Genomic DNA, 27,910 nt, shown 5'->3' with positions numbered 1-27,910 from the left:
TGTGGGGGAAACAAAACTGGAGGATAGACAGAATAGCATTAGAACAGTCAACTCTGCAGTGTCAATAGGGTAATAAATTAGAAGAAAACATGTTGGAAATGGGCTAAAACAGAAGTCATGAAGCTAATCCTACCTACATGATTTTGAGCACTGCTAGAAGTGACAATAGTATCTGAACATTGGTACTTTGTTGACCAAGGGAATTCAGACTGTTTGTTGTACAGTGCATAAAGAAATTTAATCCATCAGTTTAAGAATGTCTGTTTTCACTCCCACCTGCACATTTTGCTGCTTGACGACCAAAATGTACAGTGTCCAGGCAAACAGCACACTTTGTGGCCCTCATGTTCAGGCCAACCGTGAAACGATGAGGAATATTGTGGTGCATACGTTCCTTCAACTGCCGACCAAACTCTGTGGGGAAAAATAGAAAGGAGAAATGTGAGAACAGTTATTATGGGAGCAGTCAGTCAGACAATCTCAAAGAACTTTCTACTACCTAACTCCCAGATACCTACTCTATGCACTTCAACTTCACATCAGAATACACTATCCTTTCAGCTACAGAAACACTCTCTGTCATTGCTTTTCGCTACTTCCAACTTTGTACTGATTCTGTGCAATTCCAAGCAACGTTTTGGATATCTCCTAATTTTGGATGAAGCATTAATATACATATAATGTGATATTCAGAACATGAAACAATACTCATTTCACAGGATTGAGTCTGGAGAGGTTGAGAATCACTGGCCTTCTAAAATCTACATAGTGCTTCTTATTCTGCAAAATCCATTACGTAACAGCAGAAACTCCTCGACTGAGTTGATGATGGATCTGGAGACCGTAGGCCGAGTATGTATTTAACTTGAGATTCAAGTACTTTCTGGTATGCCTATAGGTACTTTTTAAGTTTATATTTTAATTAGGATTACATCTGCTTCAACTGACATTTCCTTACCTTCAGGGGTGGAAGACTCCTTTCTGTGGCCAGAGGGAGGAGCCAGCAGGGTGATGGGACTTGGTTGGTGTTCTGGGGACTGTACAATAGCAGACATAATGATCTGGTGCCTGGCTGTGGCTGGTGTAGATTGTGGCTGATGATCCACTGTTTTTAGATGAGCAGCTAGAAAAAACAAAATAGGAAAAGGTTGCAGAGATTACAATAATTGCCAAAGATAGGATCATTAGCAACAGGGTGATTGTAAATGAAGTGACATAGACAGGCCATAATGGAGGTAGATCATTTATTCCTGTTAGCATCCATGTACCAATTGTTATTACTGTCTAGCACAAACTGAAGCTCGTAACTATGACTACAGTAAGAATCAGATTAACCAAAGTGCTTTGAGAAATCTGGTAGCCATATAACACACTACACTGTTGGGAGCCTTTTCCTTAAATATGCCAAAAAATGCATCCCTGCAAAAAAAAATTCTAAACAACATTGCTATTTGAAAATATGAAGATTACACGTAATCTTGTAAATAGAGTTAAGATTTTTTTTTAAAAATGCTGCATCAGTGTCACAGGAGACCAAAAATCCAAAGTACTGTACACGTCTGATGGCCACAGGACATTTTCCTGACTGTTCATTATTTGTTACACACAAAACGAAATTCACTGACGTTCCTCTGGCAGCAAAGATTTCTTTTCTATTTCAGAAAAGCCCTCTTCCTTCTAGTACATCAGTTCATTCATGCTTACTGCAGGCCGCTCTATTGTTTTTATTTAAAGCTAACAGTGTTGCGCTTTCTTCAGACTGAGGACCCTGTAGGTTTGGTGAGCAAAGAAAATAAGTTATTAGTACAACGCATGAGGAACCCTCTGGATAAACTTTACTCAATAGGAAAATACTTCAGAAGAAAATCAAAATCATAATACAGAAGGAAGCTAATTGGCCCATTATATATTCAGAAAAGAAGGGTCCCAACCTGAAATGTCAGCTTTCCTATTCCTCTGATGCTGCCTGGCCTGCTGTGTTCCTCCAGCTTCACACTGTGTTATCTCAGACTCCAGCGTCTGCAGTTCTTGCTATCTCAGCCATTACAATAAAACCCTTGTAAATCTCTGAAAGTATTTTGTTGCCTAATTTAACATAAGAACATCAGTCTATCAAACACCAGATCGAGATATTGGAAAAGAACCTTCAACTGGAAATAGCAAATTCTGTATCTCTTGAAAAGTGGAAGTTGGAAGAAAGCAGGGAATTGTTGGAGAAGCTTGCAAGGAAAGGAGCCTTCTCTTGAAATATTTTTGAAAGCTTCAACTTTAAGGGTTCATAACTACTTCCTAGAAGAATCTGAAGTCTGGTTTAAAGTTGTTCTATTGTGCTGCAACCACCAATTGGACCGCGTTGACAGTAATTCAAAGTAACTTTGAGAACCCATTCTATCTTCTGCACCCAAATCCTTCACTTACAAAGACTTTGTTTCGCTTTCACTTATTTTATTCCACTCATAATACCTCTGCAGAACTTTGCCTTCTTTATCTATGCGAATTTGTTAGAGCTTGGGATAACAGGAAATACTGTTTATTCCTGCAAAGGAACTTAAGTTGATAACTGGTTTTGCCACTTATTCCAAGATTATACTTTTGCCTTTACTAAATGTCTTAATTTTCAGTAAAATAAAGAAACCTTGTGAAAGTCTCTCTTGTTCTAGATAATAGTATTGAAGGGAAACAAATTTGACCATTTTGATGATTAAATAAAACATCCACACTTTCACATTCACAGTTCATGGAGGATTCATAGCCCTGTGGGTGGCAACGTGGCTCAGTGATTAGCACTGCAGCTTCACAGCGCCAGGGACCCAAGTTCAGTTCCAGCCTCAGGCAACTGTATGGAGTTTGCACATTCTCCTCTTGTCTGCTCCAGTTTCCTCTCATAGTCCAAAGATGTGCAAGTTAGGTGGATTCACCATGCTAAATTGCTCCATAGTGTCCAGGGATGTGCAGTCTAAGTGGATTAGCTATAGTAAATGCAGGGTTATAGGGATAGGGTGGGATGCTCTTCGGAGTGTAGGTGTGGATTCGATGGCTCTATTTAGCCTCTTTCCGCACCATAGGAATCCTATGATTGAGACTTGATTTTTCAATGCACTCTTCCTGCCAGAGTCATAACATAATTTCATACAATAGAATAGGGTTTTCTCCTTGATGGAAGACTAATTTTGGAGTTAAAAGACATAATAATTTGATGTTATTATAAGGGTGCTCTGGTATAAAGATTAAAAAGGTCTTTTCTCTGTAAATGTTGCAAAGATGCTAAAATTAATTGTGCGGGAGCACCTTCAGCCACAAAAATGAGCCAAAATCTGCAGGATATTTGGCCTGTAAGGAAACTGGTCTGAAACAAAACCAATTGCTTTGTAATATATGCATTCTGTCTTCATTCTAAAAACCATATAGCTAACAAATTTTGCTTGAATTTACAGCCCTGAAAGTGGTCAATGCTGATGTTTATACTTCACAAGAATCTCCACTCACCCATCTCCACCTAACCCTATCAGAATATTCTACTCTTTTCTCCCTCAAGCTCTCTCTTATGCTATTCATCACTATTCAGTGCGGTGGCAAATCCCACATTCACACGTGACACTGAATAATAACATTTCTCCTACATTTTAATTGGTTTCAAAGTAACCATATTATATTTACGACCTTTAGTAACTGACGCCTGCACAAGTGGAGAAATTTTCTCCATGTCTAATCTATCAAATCCCTTCCTAATCCATTAGGCCACACCTCAGCCTTCTCTTTAAAGAGATACGACAGATTCTACTTAGTCTTTCCTGATCACTGTCACCTCAATTATGGTAGTATAATTTTAAATCTTGGCAGCATCTTCTCCAGTACTTTTTTTGTTATATGGAGGCCAGAATTGTGCAAAGTACTGAGCTCTCACTAAAATACTGTACAAATTTAACAATTTGTTTGCTTTTCAATCTGTTCTTCAAAACTGTTCCTTGAAAGTGAAGTTGCCGGTAGACAGGGTGGAGTGAAGCCATTTGGCATGCTCGCCTTTACTTGCCAGTTCATTGAGTATAGGAGTTAGGACGTCATGTCGTGGCTGTACAGGACATTGGTTAGTTCACTTTTGGAATACTGTGTTAAGTTCTGGTCTCACTGCTATAGGAAGGATGTTGTTAAACTTGAAAGGGTTCAGAAAAGATTTTCAAGGATACTGCCAGAATTGAAGGGTTTGAGCTATAGGGAGAGACTGAATTGGCTGGGGCTATTTTTCCCTGCAGTGTCGGAGGCTGAGGGGTGATCTTATAGAGGTTTATAAAATCATGAGGGGCATGGACACAGTGAATAACCAATGTCTTTTTCCTAGGGTGAGAGAGTCAAAAACTAGGGTGCATAGGCTTAAGGTAAGAGGGTAAACATTTAAAAAAAGACCCAAGGGGCAACTTTTTCAGCCAGAGAGTGGTGCATGTATGGAATGAGCTGCCAGAAGAAGTGATGGAGGCTGGTACAATTACAACATGTAAAAGGCATCTGGAATGTGCCAGACAGGCAATTGTTCTACATCAGTTTAGGATATCTGGTCCGTGAGGATGAATTGGATCAAAGGGTCTGTTTCAATGCTGTATAACTCAATGACTAGGACCCTGGTACTTTGTTCATTATTTTACATCCCAAGTAATATCAGAAACATTAGAACAAAAAGAACTAGGAGGAGTAGGCAATTCAGGCTCTTGAGCCTGCTCTGTCATTTAATACAATCAAGGCTGATCTCATCTAGGCCTCAACTCCACTTTCCTGCCTGCTCCCCATAACCCTTTTTATCCATTACTAATTAAAGATCTGTCTATCTTCTCCTTAGATTTATTGTGTCCTGGTGTCCACTGCACTCTGGGGTACTGAATTCCACAGATTCATAATCTGTTCAGAGAAATAACTCCTCCTCATCTACGTTTTAATCTGCCTCCCTTAGCCTAAAATTATGACCTCTAGTCTGTGCCACAAGGAGAAATATGCATGGTCTACTTTGTCTGTCCCCTTTGGGATCTGGTACACCTTAATTTGATCTCTCATTCTTCTAAACTTCTAGCAAATATAGACCTAAACTGCTGAATCTCTCCTCATAAGGCAAGCCTTTCATCTCTAGAAAGAATCTGGTGAGCATTCTCTGAACTGCCTCGGATGCAACTACATCCTTTCTCAAGTAGGGGAACAAAACTGTAAGCTGTAGTCCAGATGTGGTCTCACCAATGCCTTGTACAGTTTCAACAGTATTTCCCTAATTTTATACTCTATTTCTTTAACAATAAATGTCAAAATTCCATTTGCCATTCTTATTACCTGCTGTACCTGCAACTAGATTTCTGCATTAAACGCACAAAGACACTAGATTCCTCCACACCAAAGCATTTTGAAGTTTATTTCCATTTAGATAATAAATTACTTTTTTATTCTTCCAACCAAATGAATGATTTCACATTTATCCACATTAAATTCCATCTGCCAAACTTTGGTCCATTCACCTAATTCATCCATATCCATTTGTAAATTTCTTATTTCATTGCAATGTATTTTCCTACCTATTTTAGTGCCATCTGCAAATCTGGCTACATTACAAATATTTCTGAATACAAGGCATTAACATAGATTGCAAGTAATTGAGATCTGAGGATTGAACCCTATGATACCTCACTAGTTACAGCTTGTCAATCACAAAACGATCCATTTATTCAGACTCTCTGCTTTCCTCTGCCAAACGTCTATCCAAGCAAAAGTATTAGCCCTAACCTCATGTGATCTTACCTTGCGTATTAACCTTGTGTAGCACCTTATCAACTGCCTTCCAGAAGCCCAACATACATCTACAGGATCCCCTTAATCTACTTCCCCTTGTTATATCTTCAAAGGACTCTAGCAAATTAGTCAAACATGATTTACCCTGCATAAAGTCATGTTGACTCTGATGGATTTCGTTTTCACTTTACATTTCATTACATTAGCATTTTTCCAATCCATTGAAAGCTTTCCAGAATCCAGGGAATTTTGGAATATTATAATCAATGCATTTAGTATCCCTGCTGCCACTTCCTTTAAGACACTTGGATATAAACCATCAGGCCCTGGGGACTTGTCTGCCTTTAATCCCAATAGTTTGCTTGGTCCTTCTTCCCTCCTTTTCTATAACCTCTGCATTACCTGTTACTATTGGGATTGGTTTCAATATCTGCCTCCTTGAAGCTGAACCAAGATATTGGTTTAGTGTTTATGCCATTTTTGTGTTCCCCATTATTAACTCTACAGTAACATACACTAAGGGACCAACATTTACTTTAGCTACTCTTTTCCACTTCATATACTTATAGAAGTTTTTGCTAAGTGGCCTGATAAACTATAGTAGACTGTCAAACAATGCCTTTCAGAACATTCCAGTTTGAATAAAAGGAGAAACCTGGAGACCTATAATAAAAAAAATTCTATCTTTTGGCACACTTTGAATCATTACCAAATCATTAAGATTGGTTTGTTTTTGACAGCAAACAGCTGATAATGTTTAAAGATTATTCCAAGAAGATTTCTTAGCTTTAAGAATACCATCTTAAGCAGAAATGAATACAGATACGTACGAAGATTTTATACTAATGGCAGGATTTTTTTTGTTACACAACTGTCACAATAAGAAATAGCAGTAAAAAGTACAAGTGAATGTACTAATATTTGCAAGGCTCACATCTGCAGTTTAGCTCTGCAATGATAAAGTTACCAACAAATGCATTTAAAAAGCACAAAAAAAAATTTCTTTCGTCTTGGAGGGGTATTACGCTGCTCTCCACTTTTGCTCACCTTTTCTTAAACTAGTGTTTCTGGACGGGTCCCATGTCAGGCTGTTAATATGTTACTAAACCATTACATCAAACACAGATTGGTCCTTTCCTCCTCAAATGCTCTTACCTTCCTCCCGCACACATTTCAGCTCGACACGGATTTTCTGTAATGCATCTTCTAGCTCCATATTCCGACATCTCTCCTTATCTAAGGCTACTTTCAGGTCATTGTACTGCATGGGAATCTGGACAGGTAGAGAAGGGTCTTCACGCCGACGCCCAAACAAACTCTACAGAAAAGAAACAGTGCCATAATAGAACCGCCCACGAAGCAAGAAATCACTATGCCAGTGTGCCGATGGGTGACAAACAGTGGAATGCTGACAAAAATCAAAATCTGGAAGCATCAGTAAAGAAGCCCTTAATTTAATTACTAATACTGACATTAACAGCAGAATGAAAATTTGTTTTAAAAGGACAGGCATTTGAAGAGGAAAATGTTAAGTTTAGTCCAAACGTTTGCATACAGAATTTCTCCAAAATAGGAGTGGGCATGTATTGCTCTAATCGATAACTGATAAATGATGAGTTTTAATTATTGGTTTGATTAGAAGAGGGAACGCTCCCTCACAACATGTCATTAGGAGGCATACCCGATTTTTTTTTTTTTTTCCGGGAAATAAGTACACAGGGAACAGATAAATCAAATATTAAGTATCTTATAGAGAATGATAGAATTAGGATAAAAGATCTACAAAGCGGTTAAATTTGTTGAGATTAAGAAGTATGTTTATAAAATTTTCTGACAAACTACAAGGATAGAAGTATAAATCAAAGATGAACTGCAAAGTTTGATATTAGTAGCACAGAAATGTCTGGATGCAGGCAATTTACTCAAGGAGAACCATGCAAACAGGGATATGACTTTTTAAAATCAGAAGTCAACTGTTCAATTGCTTAACCAATTGTCATACTCTTACCATTTTCAATATATAGTGAGGATTAAACTTGGTGCATGAAGAGGAGAGCCACACTTGTCATGCTTCAGATTTCTTGCAGTTCAGAGCAATCAAAACACTACAAATGGAGGCTGTGCTAAAGAAACTAAATTTTCACAACTCTACAAATTCATTGATGGTTTAAGATCATTTACCTTATCAAATGCCTCATCCAGAGGTCATCATCAGAACAAAAGCAGTCACTCAGAAACTCCTTTGTCATCACATCCCAATCACAGGGCTGTGCAATGGGATAACAAGTTTTCAGAGTGAAAATAGTCCATTCTTTTAAGCTCCCTGAAACACACCTAAATTTGGGCTAGGTTTAGTTTTGATCTCTCCAGATAACAGTGAAGAGTTCAGCAGTATCCAGTCAAACAAAATTAATATTGTGTCCAAACAAGTAAGCATTCAAGTAATCTAAGCAGTGCATGTCAAGGTTAAGACAACAAAGCTCAGTAGATTACTCAATAAGATTTCAAACTAGCATGATTGTGTAGATATTGTGAGTTGAATTAAAGTCATCTTGAGTTTGCATTTACATTTGACTACCTTTTTCTTTTTAATTGGTGGATCCATCTTTGATTGTAGGAAATCAATCAATTTAGATTGTTGTGTGATAGTACCCTCCAGCTTCACTCTATCATGGGAGAATACCATCTGTGGAGATAGAATGACAGACATTAATCTAGGCTTCTGTTTCATTGTGTAACAAGTACCCATAAATCCTTGGCCAATTCATTGAGAACAAGTTTCTCCAGATTTTGCTCCATGTTACAAAACAGGTCATTCTATTTGTCATCCAGCAGGAAGTTTTCAGGTTTTGGCTTTAGTACAGAAATGACAAACTGCAGATCTTTAAACTCCGAAATCACACCTAACCAGGTTATCACAATAGAACTAAAATCTGGAAATGCTGAACAAACTCAGGAAATCTAGCAGCATCTGTAAAGACAGTTCACACTTGAAGTCACACATGCTCTTCTTCAGAAGGAGAGTCAATATCAGTCTCAAACAATCTTTTTCACTCTCTACAGATGCTACCAGAATTAGTGAGTTTCTCCAGTATTTTCTGTTTTTATTTCAGATATCCAGTATTTTGCTTTTAATCACAACAGAAATAATATTCAGCAACACCAGATTAGCACACACTTATTTCCCTATCTCAATCCCCATTCTACCAACAAAGAATACAGATCTGAATTTCATTGGCGCCTGTGCATAGGAACACAATCGGATAGGTGGATTTGTATATTAGAGTGCTGTACTATCTGCGCATAACTGCCCTTGCACCTCTACCATTTTGTAGGTGGCCAAGATGATGTTGAGTGTCTCACTCGGAAGTGACCCAGTCAAGGCCCTTAAAGTGAGCGGTTCAACCATGTCCATTCTCCCACCCCACCTGGTCCAACATGACGACCACCAGGAAGCAGAACGGAAGGACAAAAGCCAAAGTTGTGAAGCCTTAAGTTTCTGTTTTTAGCCACAAAATAGAGCTGAGTAAATTATTACTACAATTTTAGTTAAACTTTGTCAGTACAAATTAGCAGAGACAAGTGTGAAATTTCATTAGTAACTTTATTCTATTACGTTTCTCCCCCACAGGTGCTGGTGCACTACAGCAAATGCAAAGTTCATAAACTCAAATGCATCTTAACGTCTGGACGTCAGAGCTTTATCCTAGCAGTCATACCAATGTATTCTGAAGACCATATTCCTGTGCTTTAGCTATTAGGTTATGTCAAAGTCACTAGCTTCTGGGGAAAAATAGTTGCATAGCTTCCACATCTATTTGTTTTTAATTGCTTTTATGTGCCTTCTGTCAGTCATCACATACTAAGAGAATGATCCAATTTTCTATTTAACTCTCACCTGCATGTTTGCAATCTGGTATTCCAAATCACTCTGTTCAGTTTTCAACAGGTCAGCCTGATCCAGGGCTTCCTGCAGTCCTTGAGTCAAGCGGAAGATGTGTGTTTTATGCATATCTAGCTGCTGCTGCAGTTTAGTTTGCTAAGTAAAATGAATAATCAGAACTTTTGGAACATATGACAATATACAGATAGACAAAAGAACATTAACAATCAAAACAAAATCAAAACTCAATCGGAGTCAAAACTCAAAAAGTCTCCCAGTGTTAACAACTCCTGCAACTGCAAACTACCTAGGTATTTAATTTCTACTAAGTAAAAGATACAGCAGAGTAGATGCTTGGCACACTTTTTTACGTTCCATGAATTTTTAACAGAAGTAAAAATGATCGCCCTGTACTTTTAATTGGTGTCCTGCCATGGACACCTGCTGTACTGTCTATAAAAGACAACCTTCTTCTTTAACCTTTCATACTGAAACTTATTTCATTACTCCATCAAAATATTCAAATTCCAGATGTAGCATTAAACAGCACCAACACATGTTCATATTTAATTCCCAGCATCTAAATAAATCAAGCATTTTGCATAAGAAAAACATTTTATCATGCAAGGAATGATCTGATATTTGCACTACCTCCTCGATCAGTCTGTGTTTCAGCTCTCGCTCAGTTTCTAGTTTCTGCTGAAGGCCACGTGCATTCATCTCCAGCATGGTGTGCTTTTTTTCCAGGTCACTCAGCTGTAAATGAGAATGGATTAAAAACATTCAAGTATAAATATAGCGTTTCTAATTAACAATGAACTGTATCAACAATATTGTGCATTCAAGTAAGGTAACAAATCCTGTCATTCAAACTAAATAAGTTTCAAAGTAAGTGCCAAGTAAAGAGCTATATATTGATTTACCATGTGGCCACTCTTTATCAGGGGACAGTGTCAGGTCCTGACATTGGGGTTGAGGCAGGGTGCCACATCCCAGGCAGGATGGGACGGATTATTTGGTTTAATGGCAGAGGATTGTCAGGTCCCAGGCAGAGAGGTGGTGTGCTGGGTCTTGGTTTGTAATATGTCTGCGAGATGTGGTGAATTGAGGGGCTCAGTTTAATATTTACACAGAAATTAGACTAGGCTTTTATTTGTCGAACTTTTGCTAGGTAACAATTTACTTGATACAGTGGAACTCTCTAAATTCTCCAGTTTGTACAGATATGTTTAGGGATCCAGGCTTTAAGGAATTGTCTATTGGAATATTCAAATTCTCAGGTAATTCCTTCAGAGTCTGAAATGATCCCAACGTGCAACTCCTACATATGATGCAGAAACAGTTATACTTGCCCCTTAGCAACCCAAACCCCAACGTTGTCTTACTACATATGGATACAGGTTGCTTCAGCACTTATGAATATTGAACATTGTGCAGAATTTCTAACCCTATAATGGAGTGAAATTCCCTCATAAAGCAGCTGAAGGTGATTGGGTCTCAGACACTATCTTGAGGAACTCTTCCAGCGACCACATGGGACTGAGATGATTCACAAACAACAACAACCATCTTTCTTTGTACTAGGTATGACTTCAAAAGGTGGAGAATTTTCTCTCCCTGATTCCTACTGGGTCCAGTTTTGGCAGAGCTCCTTGATGTCAAATGCTGTACGGATGCCAATGGCAGTCTCTTTCACTTCACTTCTGGGATTCAGTTCTTTTGACCATATTTAGACCAAGGATGTAATGAAGTCAGAAGCTGGGTGATCCTGGCAAAACCCAAACTGAGTGCCAATGAGCAGTTTATTACAGAGTAATTGTTGCTTGATAGCACTCTCAAAATCCATCCCATCACTTTGTTGACAATGGACAGTCGACTGATGAGGCAGTAACTGGCTGGATTGGACATATCTGGGCAATGTTTCTTTTTGCCAGGTTAACAACAGCATTGTAGCTGTACAAGAACAGCATGACTTCAGGAGCTTGTTCACCAAAACCATACAATTTCCTACTTCTGCTTGTACAGATATGATTTTTATAGTGCTTAGAAAGTAAATAATTGTGTGTAAAATGATGTTATGGAACCTACTAGATAGAAATATCATACAGTTGTAAGGAATGACATCTGGGATCACCAGGCCAATGACAGTGGATGGGAAACTATTATGGAATGTTGAGTTCTAACCTTCACTCTTGACAACTGATCAAAATATGTTATATATTCACTATATTTGTTGCAATGTCCATTTGTTGGCCTGGTACATAAACACTAGTTAAACTAGCTAGGCCAGATAGGGCCCAGAAGGAGGCTATGTTTGATGTAATTCTGTCTTTGCTTCTATCTTGATTACAGAGGGTATGACAATTGGCTTGGTTCAAGTTTGTGAGTAAAGTATTGTAGTGGCTTGCCATTGCATTCTGCAAGGTGGCTGACCAGCTAACTCTTCTGCTCTTTCTGCCTGCCATGAGGGACATTCAACAGATTTTACAGACTGATACCCAACTCAACTGGCCATAAAACAAACATTTCAACAAGTCCTGGCATGGGATGTAAACCCAGATCTTCTGGCTCAGAAATAGGAATGCTTTTACTGGGTGAAAGGACCTCCTTTACATAACTCTGCGCAAAAATTAAATGATGACATCTGATGTCTTTTCCTGCTCTACCTACATGCCCAGAAGAGGGAGCTACAATGCTTTTATGCTGGTGACTCTCAAAAAACAGATAGTGAAGATTATCCCAACAGTAAGCCACTGTTTATCATATGCTATTTAAATGGAATTTTTCATAAATCTTTGTTCAAATTTCAAACAATTAATAAGACTTTCAAAAAGCAAATATTGGAACATTCAACTTTCTTTTTAAGTGTATTTCTACATTTTATTGCTTCACCATCACCATAATGTGCAAAATTATGTTCTGCTCCCAATATTAGATGTAGCATTTGTAGATAACTTGACAAGGGAAGAATACAGCAGTTTGGGTTCGAATATGTATATATTAAAATCAGAGATATTAAAATCATTTGTACCAAATACCAATTACAAGTGCAGTGTGCAACTTGAAATTATTAGAGAATTGCCTTAAAATTTTATGTAAAACCAACTTGGTGGGGGTGCGGGGGGAGGAAATCCAGAGGTTTCTTAATCTCATTGTGATCCATTGGTTTAGGAGAATAATCATTCCTTTTAAAAAAAATCCACTAGGTCTTAAATAGCATATTAAGATAAAATCTACAATGTACTTAAAGCTCAAAATACTTTCCAAGAAGCTGACCACATCTTAAATGTATTAAAACACATGAAAACATACTACAGTAGTACTGGTTGTTTTTCAATTCCTTAAGTGTTTGAATTGCTGACAGAGATACCTATGCAAATATGTAATGAAACACACTAATGCAATGAGTCAGTAACTTGATTATGCTTCAGATCTAGAGCTTGACAGATTTATTTATTCAGTAGTGAAATCTTATTTTCCTCAGAGTAGCATCCTATATCATATTATTGAACAGTATCTCTGTATTGCAAGATGAAAAATAAGCATTACCAATGAGCTTGTTTGATAACTTAACAATTCTTTTCCTTCGCATCAAACCATCATATTTACATGAACATGCATATATAGATATAAACCTTCCCCTAACTCCAAAAGTATTCAGGGCAACATTTTCTATTGAGATAATATTGCTAAGCTTGTGATGCAAGTTATAGGAAATAATGAGAAACACAAATTTCATTCAACCACCCTTTTTATGCAGAGGGCATGCAAATATGTCTTTTAAAGGACAACAGAGGAAGTAATCAGCTTATTAGCAACATCTACATTTGGTTGACAATTTTCAATGAAGAAACAGGGCAGGGCAGAAAGAGGGTAGGGGATAAGGAAGAAATCTTCAATTCTTAGTTTAAGCACTGATCTAAATAACCAAATTTCTGATTCTGGCCTAAATAATACCACAACCCATGTGGAGTGCACATTTATACCAGCTAGAGTTTTGATCCTGTCAACCAATATCCGAGGAGGAGACACTCGAGTAGCCAGAGAGACAGCTATTGTCTGGATAATGGCACAAAATTTAGATGCTGCTAACCAATTCTAGGTTGCTTTTTAAAAAGCAAGTTTACTCCTCTAAAAGGCTACATTTTCCTGCCTATCTGGCTTCTTCTCTACCGCTATGTCTCTCTCTCCTTTCTCACAATCAGAGTTCTGTCTTCTCTCCTACAAAACGCCTACTTCAGATCAAAGATTTCCTTCACTCATCATCGAATCCTCTCCACGTTTCTGATGATACCACTTTATTTCCATCAGGCAACACATGTTCGATACTCACAACTTCCTGACTACTTAGTGTAATGAAAACTTTGTTTCTGGCAAGTCTAACCAATGGTCAGCTCCTTATCTACTAGTTAAGACTGTTCTAAGTTCAGTTCCTGACATACTTATACTTCCTGTCTTAGAATGAAACTCCAACAGCACCAAAGCTGTCGCTAAGTGCTTGTGTGCACTTTCACGACAAGAAGTCTCCACAAAGTCAACAACACTTGAATAAGTGAGTTCCATAGCTGAGGTCACTATTTAAGAGCTCCCAGACCAGACAGAACGGAAAAGCTTGTGGTCTGAGGTGGCTCTGCTCTCACTCATCTTCACTTGAATTGATCCCATTGAGAAGTTACTATTCTTCTGAACATTATATGAATGATGCTTGTGACACAGTGGTAGTGTCCCTATCTCTTGGCCACAGGACCTACGTTCAAGTTCCATCTGTTTCAGAGGTGTGTCACAACATGCTGAACAGGTGGATTGAAATTATCTACATTGATGCTGCTTTTAAGCTGTCAATACATTATCCCACATATTGGTTTTTCTCTCTTTACATTTAAAAGATTCCTCATGTACTCTTCACATCTTCAAAACAGTAGGAGGTGTTTACTTCTGTCTGCCCTTCTTCCAACCACACACTTTCAACTGTCCAAGCTTATTGTCACTTGACCGCTTCCTCAATTACCAAATACTTTTCCTCTACTTTTCAACTTGTAATGTGACAGTGACCTTAGTCCTAGGTTTCCGTTTTTTCAAAGAAACAATTTATTCTACCATTATATACATCTTCTACAAGATAATAAGTACTTCCACAATTTCATTCTGCTATAGTGTCAAGACTACGAAACAAACCACAATAAGCAATGTGTCAATTGAAAAGCCAACAGTTTGGGCAAAGTCTCCTACTGAAACGCTGCCAAACATATACCACAAAGTAGAAAGAATGCACACCATGAGCATCATTGCTAAGAGATTAATTTTCTGATTTTTGATACCATCTAATAAGCACCATGTAATCCACCAGTCAAATTTACCCATTTATCTAAGTAGGTTATGTATACTTTGACTTGGAATTAGACCTTAACAAATGCATTACACTACCACGAAAACTAAAATCCCATCAAAATTTGGAAATAAACACTGATCTAAGTTTTCAGCCAAAACTAACCGTATCAGAAAGGCTTTCTGCCTTCAATTTCTGCTCTTTCAAAGAATGTTGTAAGGTTAGGATCTCAGCCTTATGTTCCTTCACGGCCAGTTCCACGGCTTGCCGGGACTCATTGCCACGTTGGTCTGCACGCATTCTGTGGAATCAAAAAGAAAGTAAACCAACAAAGACCACAAGACAACAGCTATTTTCACAAATTCACCAGATCAATACCCTTGTATTGAGAAGGCTGCACAGAATAAACACCCTCAGAAATGAACTGGGAGAATTAATGATCTTGACAGGTTAGGTGACATAGCTGGCCTCAGAGTTTATATATTGGTAGTAACACATGTAGTCTCTTCAGAGTTGATTTAGATATCATATAATAGTTTATTCTCCATCCAGTAGATAATTCTACAGGAGTGGACTTCTGTTCATGACGATCCCAAAATATCTAGAAAGCTTTTCTTTGGGCACCTAGCAAATGTGGCATAACAATTGAAATATAATAACAAATTACTAGAAGACATCAAGCTCGAAAAACAACAGGAGTGAAATAGTTCCACAGAGGCTTGTATACTGTCACCAAGTCACCCTTTATTTACACATGGAAAGTCCTTGAATCTGGTACAGCCTCATCAGAGTCAGCACCCAGATTGTCAGAACCTCTGGCACTCCTGTTTATATCTGTCAGTCAGGGCTGCCTGATTGGACCAGGTTAAAAGCCTCAATCAAGGAACTCATATTCTATGAGGTCCAGCTGGTTGTTCTCATTACAATCGCTGCATCCTCCCCCTCCAAGTCTGAGGACATAGGCCGGTCTTTTTCCTTGGAGAATCTTTTGGGGTATTTTAGCACCAGGTCAGGTTCCTCCGACTTGGTGTCTGATACGGGCAGCGTGTAATACACAGAAATGAGCCTCTTGCACCATGAGCACCTTGGTAGATATTCACTCTCTTCCTCTGCTGGCAAAGGCATTGATGCAGTTACATCCATCTCTGATTCAAAAGTTTTATCAACGCTTGACGGAGAATGTGAGCCCACAGGTTCCAGCATCCTTTCCAACTGTTCCAAGGAGCAGGGCACATTTTGCTCCCTATCTGTTTGCCAGTTCGTGGCTTTCATATGGTCCATGTGCTTATTCAGAACTGTTGCGCCGATCCAAAATTTATACGTCACTGGTCCTGACCACGTGTCAACCATGTCTCTTAACCAAACAGGGCCATTTCCATGATTCCTGCAGCAAACTTCATGCTCTATAGTAATCAGTCTCTCTGACACTGGCACCTGGGAATGTCAGATTTAACCTGGTGCAGTCTTTTCCCATTAGCAACTTTGGTCGTGCTATCACTTAAGTTATACGTGGGATGGCTCCTATAGGAGCCGGGACAATTTGATATTTAGTGAAGCTGTAGGTTGTTTCTTCAAGTCTGCCTTCAAAGTTTGGACTGCTCTTTCTGACAGACCATTGGATGATGCATGGTATGGAGCTGTCCTTCTATGTCGAACCCAATTCAACCTGAGGAAATACTTAAATTCCCTGTTGGTAAATGATGACCTGTTATCTGTGACCAACACTTCTGGGAGCCCATGCACTTTTTTGAACACATGTAGTTTTACAATGGTCATCCCTGTGTTTGACGAATGGACTCTTATGCAAGTCTAACCACTGAATGGACATTTACGATCATGAAGAACATTGATCCACAAAAGGACCTGCACAGCGAACGTGCAACAGAGTCTAAGGTTTACCCACCCATTCCTATGGATGTAGGGGAGCTGCTGGTGGTAATTTTTGTCCTTGTTGGTACTCTAGGCACTGCCCACCAGGCCTGCATCTACGGCTGGCCATAAGACATAACATCTCGCCAACATCTTCATTTTGGAGACCCCTGGATGACCCTGGCAGAGTTCAGCCAGTGGCAACCTTTGCTCAGGACAATCACTCTTGCTCCCCATAGCAATATGCCATCCTCTATTGTGATCTGGTCTCTCCAGGTCCGGAAAAGGTTTCAATTCTGGTTGTGATGGTCCTTTGGTTTCCCAACACCACGACCTCTTTCAGTTTTGACAGGACCGAATCTATCTGCATCTAAAGTCTGATATTGGCAGCTGTGACTGGAAGTGTGCCCAGAAAATTTAAAACCATTACATACTCTTCTATTGGTGGTACTACTGGTGGTGTACCTGCCAATGGGAGGTGGTTCAATGTATCTGCATTTGCTACTTGGCCTCCCAGTCAGTGTTCCAACTTGTAATTATATACACTTAGTATTAGAGCCTACCGCTGAATTTGGCCTGAAGCTATGGGCAGCACTGCCTTGTCCTCTAAGCAGACCTAGTAGGTGTTTGTGATCTGTTATTATCACCAATTTTCATCCATAAAAGGTATTAGTAGAACTTCCTGACTTCAAATATGACCGCCAATCCTCTCTCAATCTGGATGTATTTATGCTCTGCATTAGCCGAAGGTCCTGGATGTATAGACAATCATGAACTAATACTAACTGATGATGTACAGGGTGGCATCGCATGTCAATACCAGATCTCGCTTGGGATTGTTGTGTGCTAACACTTTAGAGGATGATTGCTATTTCTTCACTGCACTGAAAGCTTTGGCTTGGCTACGTGACCATTTCCAAGGCTGACCCTTTTTTAGGGGTTGATGCAAATGCCAAAGGGTAGATGCAGGTTATGTATGAACTTTCTATAATAATTTACCAGGCCAAGTAATGACCTAAACACCTGGAGAGACATGGGAGCCAGGGCATTTTGATCACCTTCACTTTGTCTTCCAACAGGTGTAACCTGGTCTTGTCGATTCTGTAGCCCAAGTAGGTCACTTGGGGTACCAGGAACATGCATTTCTCCCTTCTTTGTCCTTAGATGTTTTTCTGAGGTGGGTGTCTGCCTATATCCAAGTTCTCTAAGTGCGCCCTGTTAGTCTTCCCAGTTATTAGCACATCATCTAAATAAATGGCGACCTGAGGTAGACCTTGCAAAATGTTCTCCATCATCGACTGAAAAATTGCACAGGCTGACAATACCCCAAACGGCAGTCTTGTATATTGGTACAAACTCTGATGCATATTAATTGTAGCATACTTCTAGGAATCCTCATTTAAACGCATTTGCAAATAAGCGTGGCTTATGTCCAGCTCTGTGAAGGATAGTCCTCCTGTCAGCTTTGTGCATAAATCCTCTATCCAAGGGATTGAATAATTATCCAGCTGCAAAAAACAGTTTACCGCTAGCTTAAAATCCCCACAAAGGTGAACCAACCCGTCTGCTTCAAAATCGGTATGACTGGTGCTACCCATTCCGCAAACTGGATGGTTTGATGATTCCTTCACTTTCCAGCCTTCTGATTCCTGGCACTAATTGCACTAGGCAGGCCTTGCAGAATAGTGGAATTGTTTCCCGGTCAACATGCAAGGTGGCCTTGGCTCTTTTGATAGACCCCAGACTTCCCGAAAGTCTTCCAGGACATTTAGTTAGGATTCACTTAGGTAGCCATTTTCTAATAGAAAAATGTTGAGCCAGTTGAGGTGAATCTCTCTCAACCAATTTCGCCCGATCAAGTTTGGGCCTGAGCCTTTTACTACAAGCATTGGGAACTGAACCAGTTGCTTTTCGTAAGAGATCAGAACAGAAACTGTACCCTTAATCTATAAAGGTTCCCTGCTGCTTCAGATGCCGAAGAAAATTTGAATCCTTTGGTCAAGGTTTGGCTTTGTTTTGCAGTTTTGCTGCGGGCTGACCTAAAGTCCCTCTGTTCAGTCTACGTCCTGAGTGAAGCTATGCAATTGACTTCACTCTAGTGGTGTACCTCAAGCTCAGTCGGACTGGTGAGGGTGTCCACTTCCATCAGAATACCCTGCAGCTCATGTGCTCCATTTGCTGTATTTTCCCATAATAAAGCCAGTTTTAGTGCCTGCTTAAAGTCCAGTTGGGCTTCAGCTAGCTGAAGCTTTTGCATAGTTACATCATTAATCCCACATGCCAACTGCTCTGTAACCATCTCATTAAGGAATAAATCAAAGTCATATGCCTCAGACAGTCATCTTAACCTAGTCAAAAATCCTGATACTGATTTCTCCTGGTTTCTTAAATTGCCAAGTAAAAATGATAGTGTCTCAGAATTAAAGGAGGCTTGGGTTTGTTATATTCCATAACTGAATTAAGGATGTGGTTAGGTTGATTGACCATACTAAAATTGTCCATAGTGTCTAGGGGTGCGCAACGTAGGTAGATTAACCATGTTATATGCGTGGTTACAGAGATATTTTAGGGGTCTGGGTCTGGGTGAGATGCTCTTTGGAGGATTGATGTAGACTTGATGGGCAGAATGGCCTGCTTCCACACTGTAGGGATTCTATGATTCTATAAATTTGTCAACTCTTCAAAGGTTTCAGTATCTGGTGCCTGAGGAAACGGTAGGGTCCTAATAACAGAAAAAGCTGCAGGTCCACGGCTGTCAGGAGAATTACTTGTTGCTTTTCATCTGCCCCAATGTTGTTTGCCTGGAAATAATGATGCATTCTTTCAACATACTGGGCCCAGTCTTTGATGGCAGGGTCAAACGAGTCAAGTTTCCCAAATAATGGCACAATGCAAGAAATTCTTATACCAACTCAAAGATGACTGTTGTGAGTGACTTTCTTCAGGAAAGTGCTTTACTCTCGTCGCCAGTGAAATAGCTCCACATAGCCAGTATTCTGTCGTCACTAAGACACCCTATATTTACACATGGAAAGTCCTTGACTCTGGCACAGCCTCAACAGAGTCAGCACCCAGATTGTCAGAATCTCTGACCTCCTCTTTTTATCTGTCAGCCAGGGCTCCTTGATTAGACCAGATTAACAGCCCCAATTAATGAACTCATATTCTATAATGTCCAGCTGGCTGACATTGTTACAATCACTACAAGGAGCATTTTGGAATTAGTGCATTTTACAGGAGTCTAGTTACAACAGAAAATTTAACTTAACTTGATCTTACTTACACGAAGGTGTCCAGTGAGATTATCACTAGACTAGGAATCCAAAGAGCCAGGCAAATAATTTTAGGATATCGATTCAAATCTAACATTTTCTAAGCAACCTTTTCAGAGATGTTATTGCACACCTCTGAAATAGGTAGGAAAATCTGGAATTGAATCTAGTCTCAGCTGCAGAGACTGTGCAGCTACTGTCAATTGCCAGCTGACAAATGGCTATTAACATTCACACCACTCAAGTGCCAGGCAATGATAATCTCCAATAAGAAAAATCTAATTACTTCCCTTTAAACGTAATGGCCTCGCTGTTATTGGATCTCCCAATAACATCCTGGGGGTTAGTATTGACCAAAATTGAACAAGACTAGTCACACAAATTTTGTGGCTACAGGAGCAGGTCAGCGTCTAGGAATTTTCTCTGATTTCTTAAAGCATGTCGACCACCTACAAGACAGAAGTCAGGAGCATGATGATACATTTGTCTGATGAGTGCAGCTCCAACAACACAAGAAGTTTGACATCTTCCATGATGAAGTATCCACTTGTTTTGCCTCCACATCATCAAGCATCGACTCCCTCCATCACAAAGGGAAAGTAACGGCAGTGTCTACCATCAACAACATAAATTTACTAAGACTCCTTAGACAAGCCTTTTCCAAATCTATGACCACTGCCATTAAGGTTTCAGATACACGGGAACACCACCAATTGCAAGTTCTCCACCAGGATACTCATTATCCTGACTTGGAATGTATCACCGTTCCTCCAGTGTTGCTGGGTTGAAATCCTTGAACAGCCTCCCTAACAGCAATGGGAGTGGATCAACATCAAATGGACAGCGGTAGTTCAAGGCAGCAGCTCACCACCACCATCCCAAGGGCAAGTAGGGATGGGCACAAATGCTGGCCGAATCAGCAATGCCCAAACCCATGAATACATTTGTTAAAAAGTTGTTAAGTCATATCTGGTTTACTAATGTCCTTCAGAGAAGGAAATGTGCTATTCTCACCTGATATGGACTACATGTGGCTCTACACCCACAGCAATGTGTCTCTTAAGTACCATCTGAAATATCCTTGTAAGCCACTCAAATCAAGGGCATTTAGTAATGGAAAACAAATGCTGGTTTTGTGAGCAACGCCCACATCCCACGAACTAATTTTTAAAAATATCCATGTTTAAGCAATGCAAGCACAAGGATGCCGTATGCATGTACATCCATTCCAATTATATATTAAAATTACATATATTTTAACATTAAACTCAGTCATCAAGAAAGTTGTTCCTTTTTAAATAAAACATTCAATTGTTTAAATAAGAAATTGTCCAGGAAGATAAATAGGTTTTAATAATTCAGCTTTCAGTTCCAAAAGCTGCATTAGAACATTTCTTATAATCAATAATGGCCATCATGACAACCGTGACTTTTCTGCACAATAGGGGACTGGATAACTCACAGCAGAGATCTATACATGAATCACGACTGGCCATGACAGTCTATTTATATCAGGGCAAACAGAATTTGGATTGAAAACGATGAATTTAAATGACTACTTTTGCAGTCTGTGTGCTGAACGAAGTGGCTTTGACAATTCACATTGTATTTGTGATGCTACATCAGGGAAACAGAATTTCTTCCTGCTTCACTACCCATATGTAGGATCAAGCAAAAATCCCCAATACTTAAAACACTGGAAAAAACCCTGGACTTTTCAAAACCTTTAATAGGTAAAAGCGACAGCTCGCCAGAGCCCTGTGAAGAATACACAAACACAACTCACAGAACTAAGTTTGCTGTCTGGTACCATTGTTCAGCCACGAATTCCAATTTCCACCTCCTCCCTAAGAGGACAATCAAACGAAAACAACAGACCCTAGCCCGAGACAGCTTTTACACCTCAGGCTACATAGCTCTGGTAGCAAATGACCTTCCACACATCTCATCTGTATAGTTCTAATCACCTAGTACACTGATAACATATTTATATAATGTTACCTACTTCAGCATCTATATACATTTAATGCTCCACTGTACAGTATGCTTCCATTATGCAGAATTTCCTCCTACGTGACAGTACCTGTTCTGCTTTTCAATATCCAGTAGTTTCTTCATTTCTTGGATGCGCCGCTCAAGTTGTGTTTTTTCTTCTTCAAATTCAGCTTTCCAGGTTTCCCACTGCCGTTCTTTCTCAAGAAGCTCATCATTCAACGTCTCCAGATCCATCACCTGCTCCTCCAGCATTGAGCAGGTTGTCTTCAGTGTCTCGATTGTCTGAAAGAGAAATGGATTAGAAGAGGAATCATTAAAAGGTCTACACAACTAAGGAATGTGTCAGATATAATGGAGTAGAAAATACCAAGGTTTCTTCCAGCACTCGAGAAGCCAAACTGAATTTTCACCTAGTGTATACATTTTTTTCTCCCATATATATTCACAGCAGCGTTTACTAAAATATACACTGTTCTCTTAATTCTGATTTCTCAGTGTTAGTTTATGTTTAGACTGTCCACATTACCTCAATACATTACCAGACTAATGGACGTGGACTGAAATTAGTTACCATATTTACAAGGATAACCAAGTTAAAACAGATAATTGGGGTTAATTGATTACTTTATTGACAGGGTAGATATTAAGTGAGCAGGAGGAGGGCTGGATGGCTAGAAAGAGCTGCGTGACTTAACAGTTAATCAACTCTATCCACAAAGAAAGATGCTGTGGTTTCTGTCTCACTGCCGCTTGGATCCTAATTGATATTGATAGCAAAGGATGGTTGCCTAAAGGTGAAGATTGGAAACTAAGAGTTTGAAGAATTGAAGTTAATTTAGAGAAAAATGGCTGAAGCCAACTGCAAAACGTCAGGATGTGTCTTCCATTAACAATTTGTGAAATTGAATCTCATGATTCAATGGAAAAACGAGTGGGTACTTTCTTAAACAAGAAAAAAAGCAAGGTAAGGGCTTGGCACTGTCACTTCCCACTAGAAAGTATAGTCAGAGCTAGAGACACCATTCAATACAAATGTTTGGAAATTGAATAAAAACTAATCGCAACACGTAGAAGAAAGATGACCCATTAAATATATATGAGGCATGGTCAGACTTTGGCAAATTTAGAAAGTAGATGAATATTCTACAGAAGAACATAATTTAACAGACTAGATGCACAACTGCAAAAATTCTACTTGAAGATTCCCAATTCAAGACTTGGCTTTAAATTGTTGGGCTATTCCAAGGTCTTGTGTGGATAAATTCCTGATATTAACAAAAGTTATATTTTCAAAAATAAATATTCCTGGAACAAATTTCAGAAGGCTTAAAAAAAAACTTCTCGATAAATCATTCACTCCTAGCAGCCTTCATGGATCAAATTTGGCAATAACTCAAAGAGTGGAGGTTTCAATGGTAATGGTAATGAGATCAACCAGATATAGGCCAAAAGGGTCAATACAAAGAGTGAGGATAGAGATTCCTCTAGCAATAATAATTGACAACAGGAGTTGGGAATTGAAACAGAAGAATCAACTCTAAAAATGCCTAGGGTATGATCAACAGGGATTTTAGATCGGATTTAAAATACCATTAGATAATAAATTGTCTGAAAGGGAACATGTAATAATTTTCTTAAAATTAGGCATCATGCAAAGGATTTAGAAGGAGAAGGTGGTGGTACTGATCAAGCAGACGGAATTATTCTAGTTACAAGAAGCTTTAGCTCAATCATGAAAAACATTCAAATGAAACTGGACACGGAATACAACTACATTATTGTTTTTGTCAGTGGATTTATAGTTTATACAATCCATTAACAAGACCTAACTTCCCTAATTAAAATATTAGGCAGTGTTATTACTAGCCACAAATAGGATTTGAAAGGATAAAAGTCTAATTATTTTCAAACTACATCAGCAGTTTCCCCATCTGCTCACAGGTTAAAAATCTTACTAACAGACGTGGGAGTAAGGGATGATGAGTATATTAAACGTGTAACACATTGCATTCAAAGCTTTTATGTGACTTCTTTTCTAATTAATCTATTCAAAAATGTTATTACACACCTCTGGAGCAGTTGGGACTTGAATCCAGGCATCCTGGACCAGGAGGTATGGACATTACCACCGTACCACAAGAGGGCCCCAAGTGTTTATTTGACCAATTTTTTTCTAATCAACTTGTTGAGACATGTTATTGCACACCTCTGGAGCAGGTGAGACTTGAACCTGGGCCTCCAGATCCAGGGGTAGGGACACTGCCACTGTACCACAACAGCCCTAAGTTTTTATTTGAAGAGAAATATGGAAAATCTATTAATGCTGCAAGTGGTTAAGCAGATGATTAGGGTCAAAGCGATTAATTAATTGACTGGGTAGATTTAACAGAGAAACTAGTGTGACTGGTAGAAAAAAGGAGTTGTAAAACTGCTAGTTAATAAACAATACCAAAAAAAATGTTTTGGTTTCTGTTTCAGGTGACTGGCTTGGATCAGAACTGACAAACCTGAAGTTTTTCTAATCTTTAAGTCAATACCAAGCTCTCCCAAATACCCAAGCACAAAGACTCTGACTCTGGTGGTACAACGCAGACGTGTTAAATTAATAATATTTGATATTATATATGTGTGAATTATATTAACATTGTATTAATATTTATAGTAATTTTTTAAAAAGGTTATATCAGTAGGCCTGATAAAAAGATAGAACATTGAAAAGCACAGAGGTAAATTAATCAATAGGTGTGTACTAACCTGTTTTTGGTTACTGAGCTGGAGCTCTTGGTCGGATAGCTCCTGGCGCATCCTGCCCATTTCCAGCCGGAGCTGGGCTCGTTCATCTCCAACACAAGACAACTCTTCCAGCTGCTTGGTCAGGTAGTAATTCTGGTTGTTCAGCTCAGCATTTTCCTGGCTCACTTGGTTTAACTGTTCCTCCAGATCTGAAATAACCTATTGCAGAGACAACACAATCCCAAATACATTGCAATCCTTCATCTGTATGCATGCAATATTTAAAACATTCGCCCGTGTGGTATTTAACCATCTAAGTCTATTCGAATAAAATCTGGGTTCTAGATAATTTTATTTAAAAAGCATCTTTAATGCTAATACTTAACTCAAACATTGTCCCATCCTTCCACCTCATTCTAAGTTACAATTACTGTCAGAGTCCATTGAGGAAATAATTGTGACCTGTTACACTTCCTTTCCTTTTTATTGAATGCAAATTGCCACCAGACCACAAAAAGTGTCAGAATCTGAGCACTCAAAAATTCACACTTCAAAGGTTGGAAATCATATCAAAATCCCTTAGACTGTTCCCTTACCACATGAAACATCCTCTTCAAAGCTATATGCATATAGCCCGACCACAGTAGAGAGAGCTGTAAGCTCAAGTGATTCATTAGGGAGAATTTCAACCTCTCTCCTGCTTCCCAAACACACACAATATTTGAACCTTGCTTTCTGAACTTGCTATATGCCATTGTCATCAACAAGTGAAATAGAAGTGTAAATATGCAATAAAGTTCAATGAAGGAATGGGCAGCTTGAATTTTAATCATTAAAGACGGAACTGAATAGTGATTGGTCAGTATTAAGGTGGATACTCTTGGTGCAAGTGAAGAGCTTCATAAATTCTTGTATGGGTCTACTTATGAAAGTATGTCATTTTTTGGGGAATAAAAATGACTTTAACAAAGTACGATATCCCTAACATTACCTAGCCTCCACATCTCTACACTCTCCCACCCTCCCAAGAATGGCTTCCAAGATTCTCTCTCCTCCCAACCCTTCCAGGCCTTCTAATAACCTTCTCCCCACATCTCTCTAGTCCTACCCCAGGAGTCTCACGTCACTCTTTCTGTTTACAGCTGCAGTCTAGTTTCCAAGATCTACCTGTCCGACCGATCCAGCCACTCAATCTAGCAAGAAACAGATATCAAAGATAGAAAAAAAACCCAGTGAAGTCATTCTTCCCCAGCTCCAAAAATGTCTCCCAATTTTATTCCGTCTAGCAATCAAACATCAATACCGCGATAAAAAACAGACTTTACGAAGCTAAAAAGACTGCATACCCTCATAAGGCTGGAAATGAAGTTAATCACTGTACCACAAATATCCACCCCAACGCTGACCAGTCACTATGTATTTCTAATTCTAGTGGTAAAAGCCAGACTAAATTCATGCTGATCAATATACAGCACAGAAATGCTCAAGCTTCACTAAATCATATGTTTACACTTTTGCACTTCTATTTTATGCAGGGATGAAGAAAGGTGCAGCAGGAACTTGAAAGCAACTGGAAAATACTTGGATGCAACGTGACATAAAAAGAAGTAATTTTTCTAGCTTCAGTTGAAGGGCTGTCTCTTTAACTCCAGTCACAGTGCAGTTAAAAGTAAGCCCAAAATAAAATTCACATCACCCACCTAAACAGATACAAATACATTTTATAAATTATTCTTACATTGTGGATTTCAGGGAAGCACACAAATGCCACCACATTCACAAAAACACAGGCTTGAGATTAATTCAGTTATGCATCGTGACAGTCAGTTATTTTGGTTTTATTCAAACCCACGACAGATGGAGAAAAAACACAAGTAGGAATGAATGGAAATAAATAAGAGAACATTTTAAAACTATCAAAGGTGAATTCAGTTTCTTCAGTAGAGAGGAATAATAGGCCCCGATTTATCTCAAAAGTTAATAAAAAAACAATAGTAATTCAGGATATGAATTGCAATCTTTTATTATTTACCTTTCAAGGTCCTACTGCATCCTTTGTAAAAATACACATTGTTATTTATGCACTTGCTCATTTGTTCAATAAATTTTATTGACACTATAAGCCTAAAGTACATCTGATCTTGCACTATCCTTAATGATGGTTGAAGTCAGGAGATAAATCCTATGGAAAGCACTGATTCTAGAAGATAAAATATGTCAGGGAGTTTTATTTCCGTGTCAAGGCTAGTCAAGATAATTGCAAAATTAGTGATTGCTGTATTTCAACTGAAAATGTCAGCACCAAGACTTAAATCATTTTATATAAGGAAAAACATGGGTCCAAATACTGACCCCAGGAAACACCCTTTCTGTCCTGAAAGATACCCAATATCATTACTGTTTCATATCTCAGCCAACATTGCTACGGAGCCATTTATTCCATGGTCAAGGACTTTCCTCACAAGTCTGTTATGTGGCAACATATCAAATGTCGTTAGAAGTCCACGTTTACCACGAAGGCCTTCCCCTCTCATTGGCCTTTTCTGCTACCTCTTCAAAAAACTCCAGCAAATTAGTTAGACATTATTTTTCCTTGGGAAATCCATGCTGACTCTTGCAAAGCAGTCCACATTCTTCCATGTAACCATATAACTATTAATGCTATCCTGAACAATTTTTGCGAGATGCTCCTCACCACTGACATTATCATCTGAAATTGCTGAGTGGATCTTTTCAAACTTTTTCAAAAAAGGTTGCAAGGTCTGAAATTCTCCAATCCTCCAGCATCACTTCCAAATCCAGGGAAAATTTAAATGAATCTGCAATTTCTATTCTCACTAAGTTTAGATGCATCTTATCTGGTCCTAGTGCCTTATCAATTTCATGTACCAACAACTTATCCAATGTGTCCTTATCAATTTTATTACCTTCAATGTTACCATGCCTGAGCAGCATCTGTTTCAAAGCTAAAGACAGATGCAAAGTATTAATTTAACACTTCTGCTCTTTTTACCACCTATTATTATTTATGCGCTTATAGAAGTTTATACAGGTTTATACTAGGGGCCAGTG

General features: G+C 38.8%; 2 protein-coding genes across 3 annotated transcripts in view; one reads left to right on the top strand and one right to left on the bottom strand.

The window, feature by feature from the left end:
- bicdl1 (BICD family like cargo adaptor 1) overlaps positions 1-27,910 on the top strand; it is a 298,028-nt gene that overhangs the window by 51,193 nt on the left and 218,925 nt on the right. The gene's annotated exons all lie outside the window — the stretch shown is intronic.
- cita (citron rho-interacting serine/threonine kinase a) overlaps positions 1-27,910 on the bottom strand; it is a 147,775-nt gene that overhangs the window by 6,540 nt on the left and 113,325 nt on the right. Inside the window, exons 25-33 of the mRNA XM_048611329.1 lie at positions 24,860-25,057; positions 22,194-22,387; positions 15,135-15,270; positions 10,295-10,399; positions 9,659-9,799; positions 8,339-8,446; positions 6,916-7,078; positions 959-1,123; positions 277-414 (exon numbers count right to left, since the gene is read on the bottom strand). Of these exons, the coding sequence (XP_048467286.1) occupies positions 277-414; positions 959-1,123; positions 6,916-7,078; positions 8,339-8,446; positions 9,659-9,799; positions 10,295-10,399; positions 15,135-15,270; positions 22,194-22,387; positions 24,860-25,057 (1,348 nt within the window). The remainder of the gene's footprint in view (positions 1-276; positions 415-958; positions 1,124-6,915; positions 7,079-8,338; positions 8,447-9,658; positions 9,800-10,294; positions 10,400-15,134; positions 15,271-22,193; positions 22,388-24,859; positions 25,058-27,910) is intronic.

The sequence above is a fragment of the Rhincodon typus genome, chromosome 24 (assembly GCF_021869965.1).
Source record: "Rhincodon typus isolate 14 chromosome 24, sRhiTyp1.1, whole genome shotgun sequence".
NCBI classification, from domain to species: Eukaryota; Metazoa; Chordata; class Chondrichthyes; order Orectolobiformes; family Rhincodontidae; genus Rhincodon; species Rhincodon typus.
Note: the sequence above shows the minus strand (reverse complement) of the source record. Positions and strands in the feature narration are given on the sequence as shown.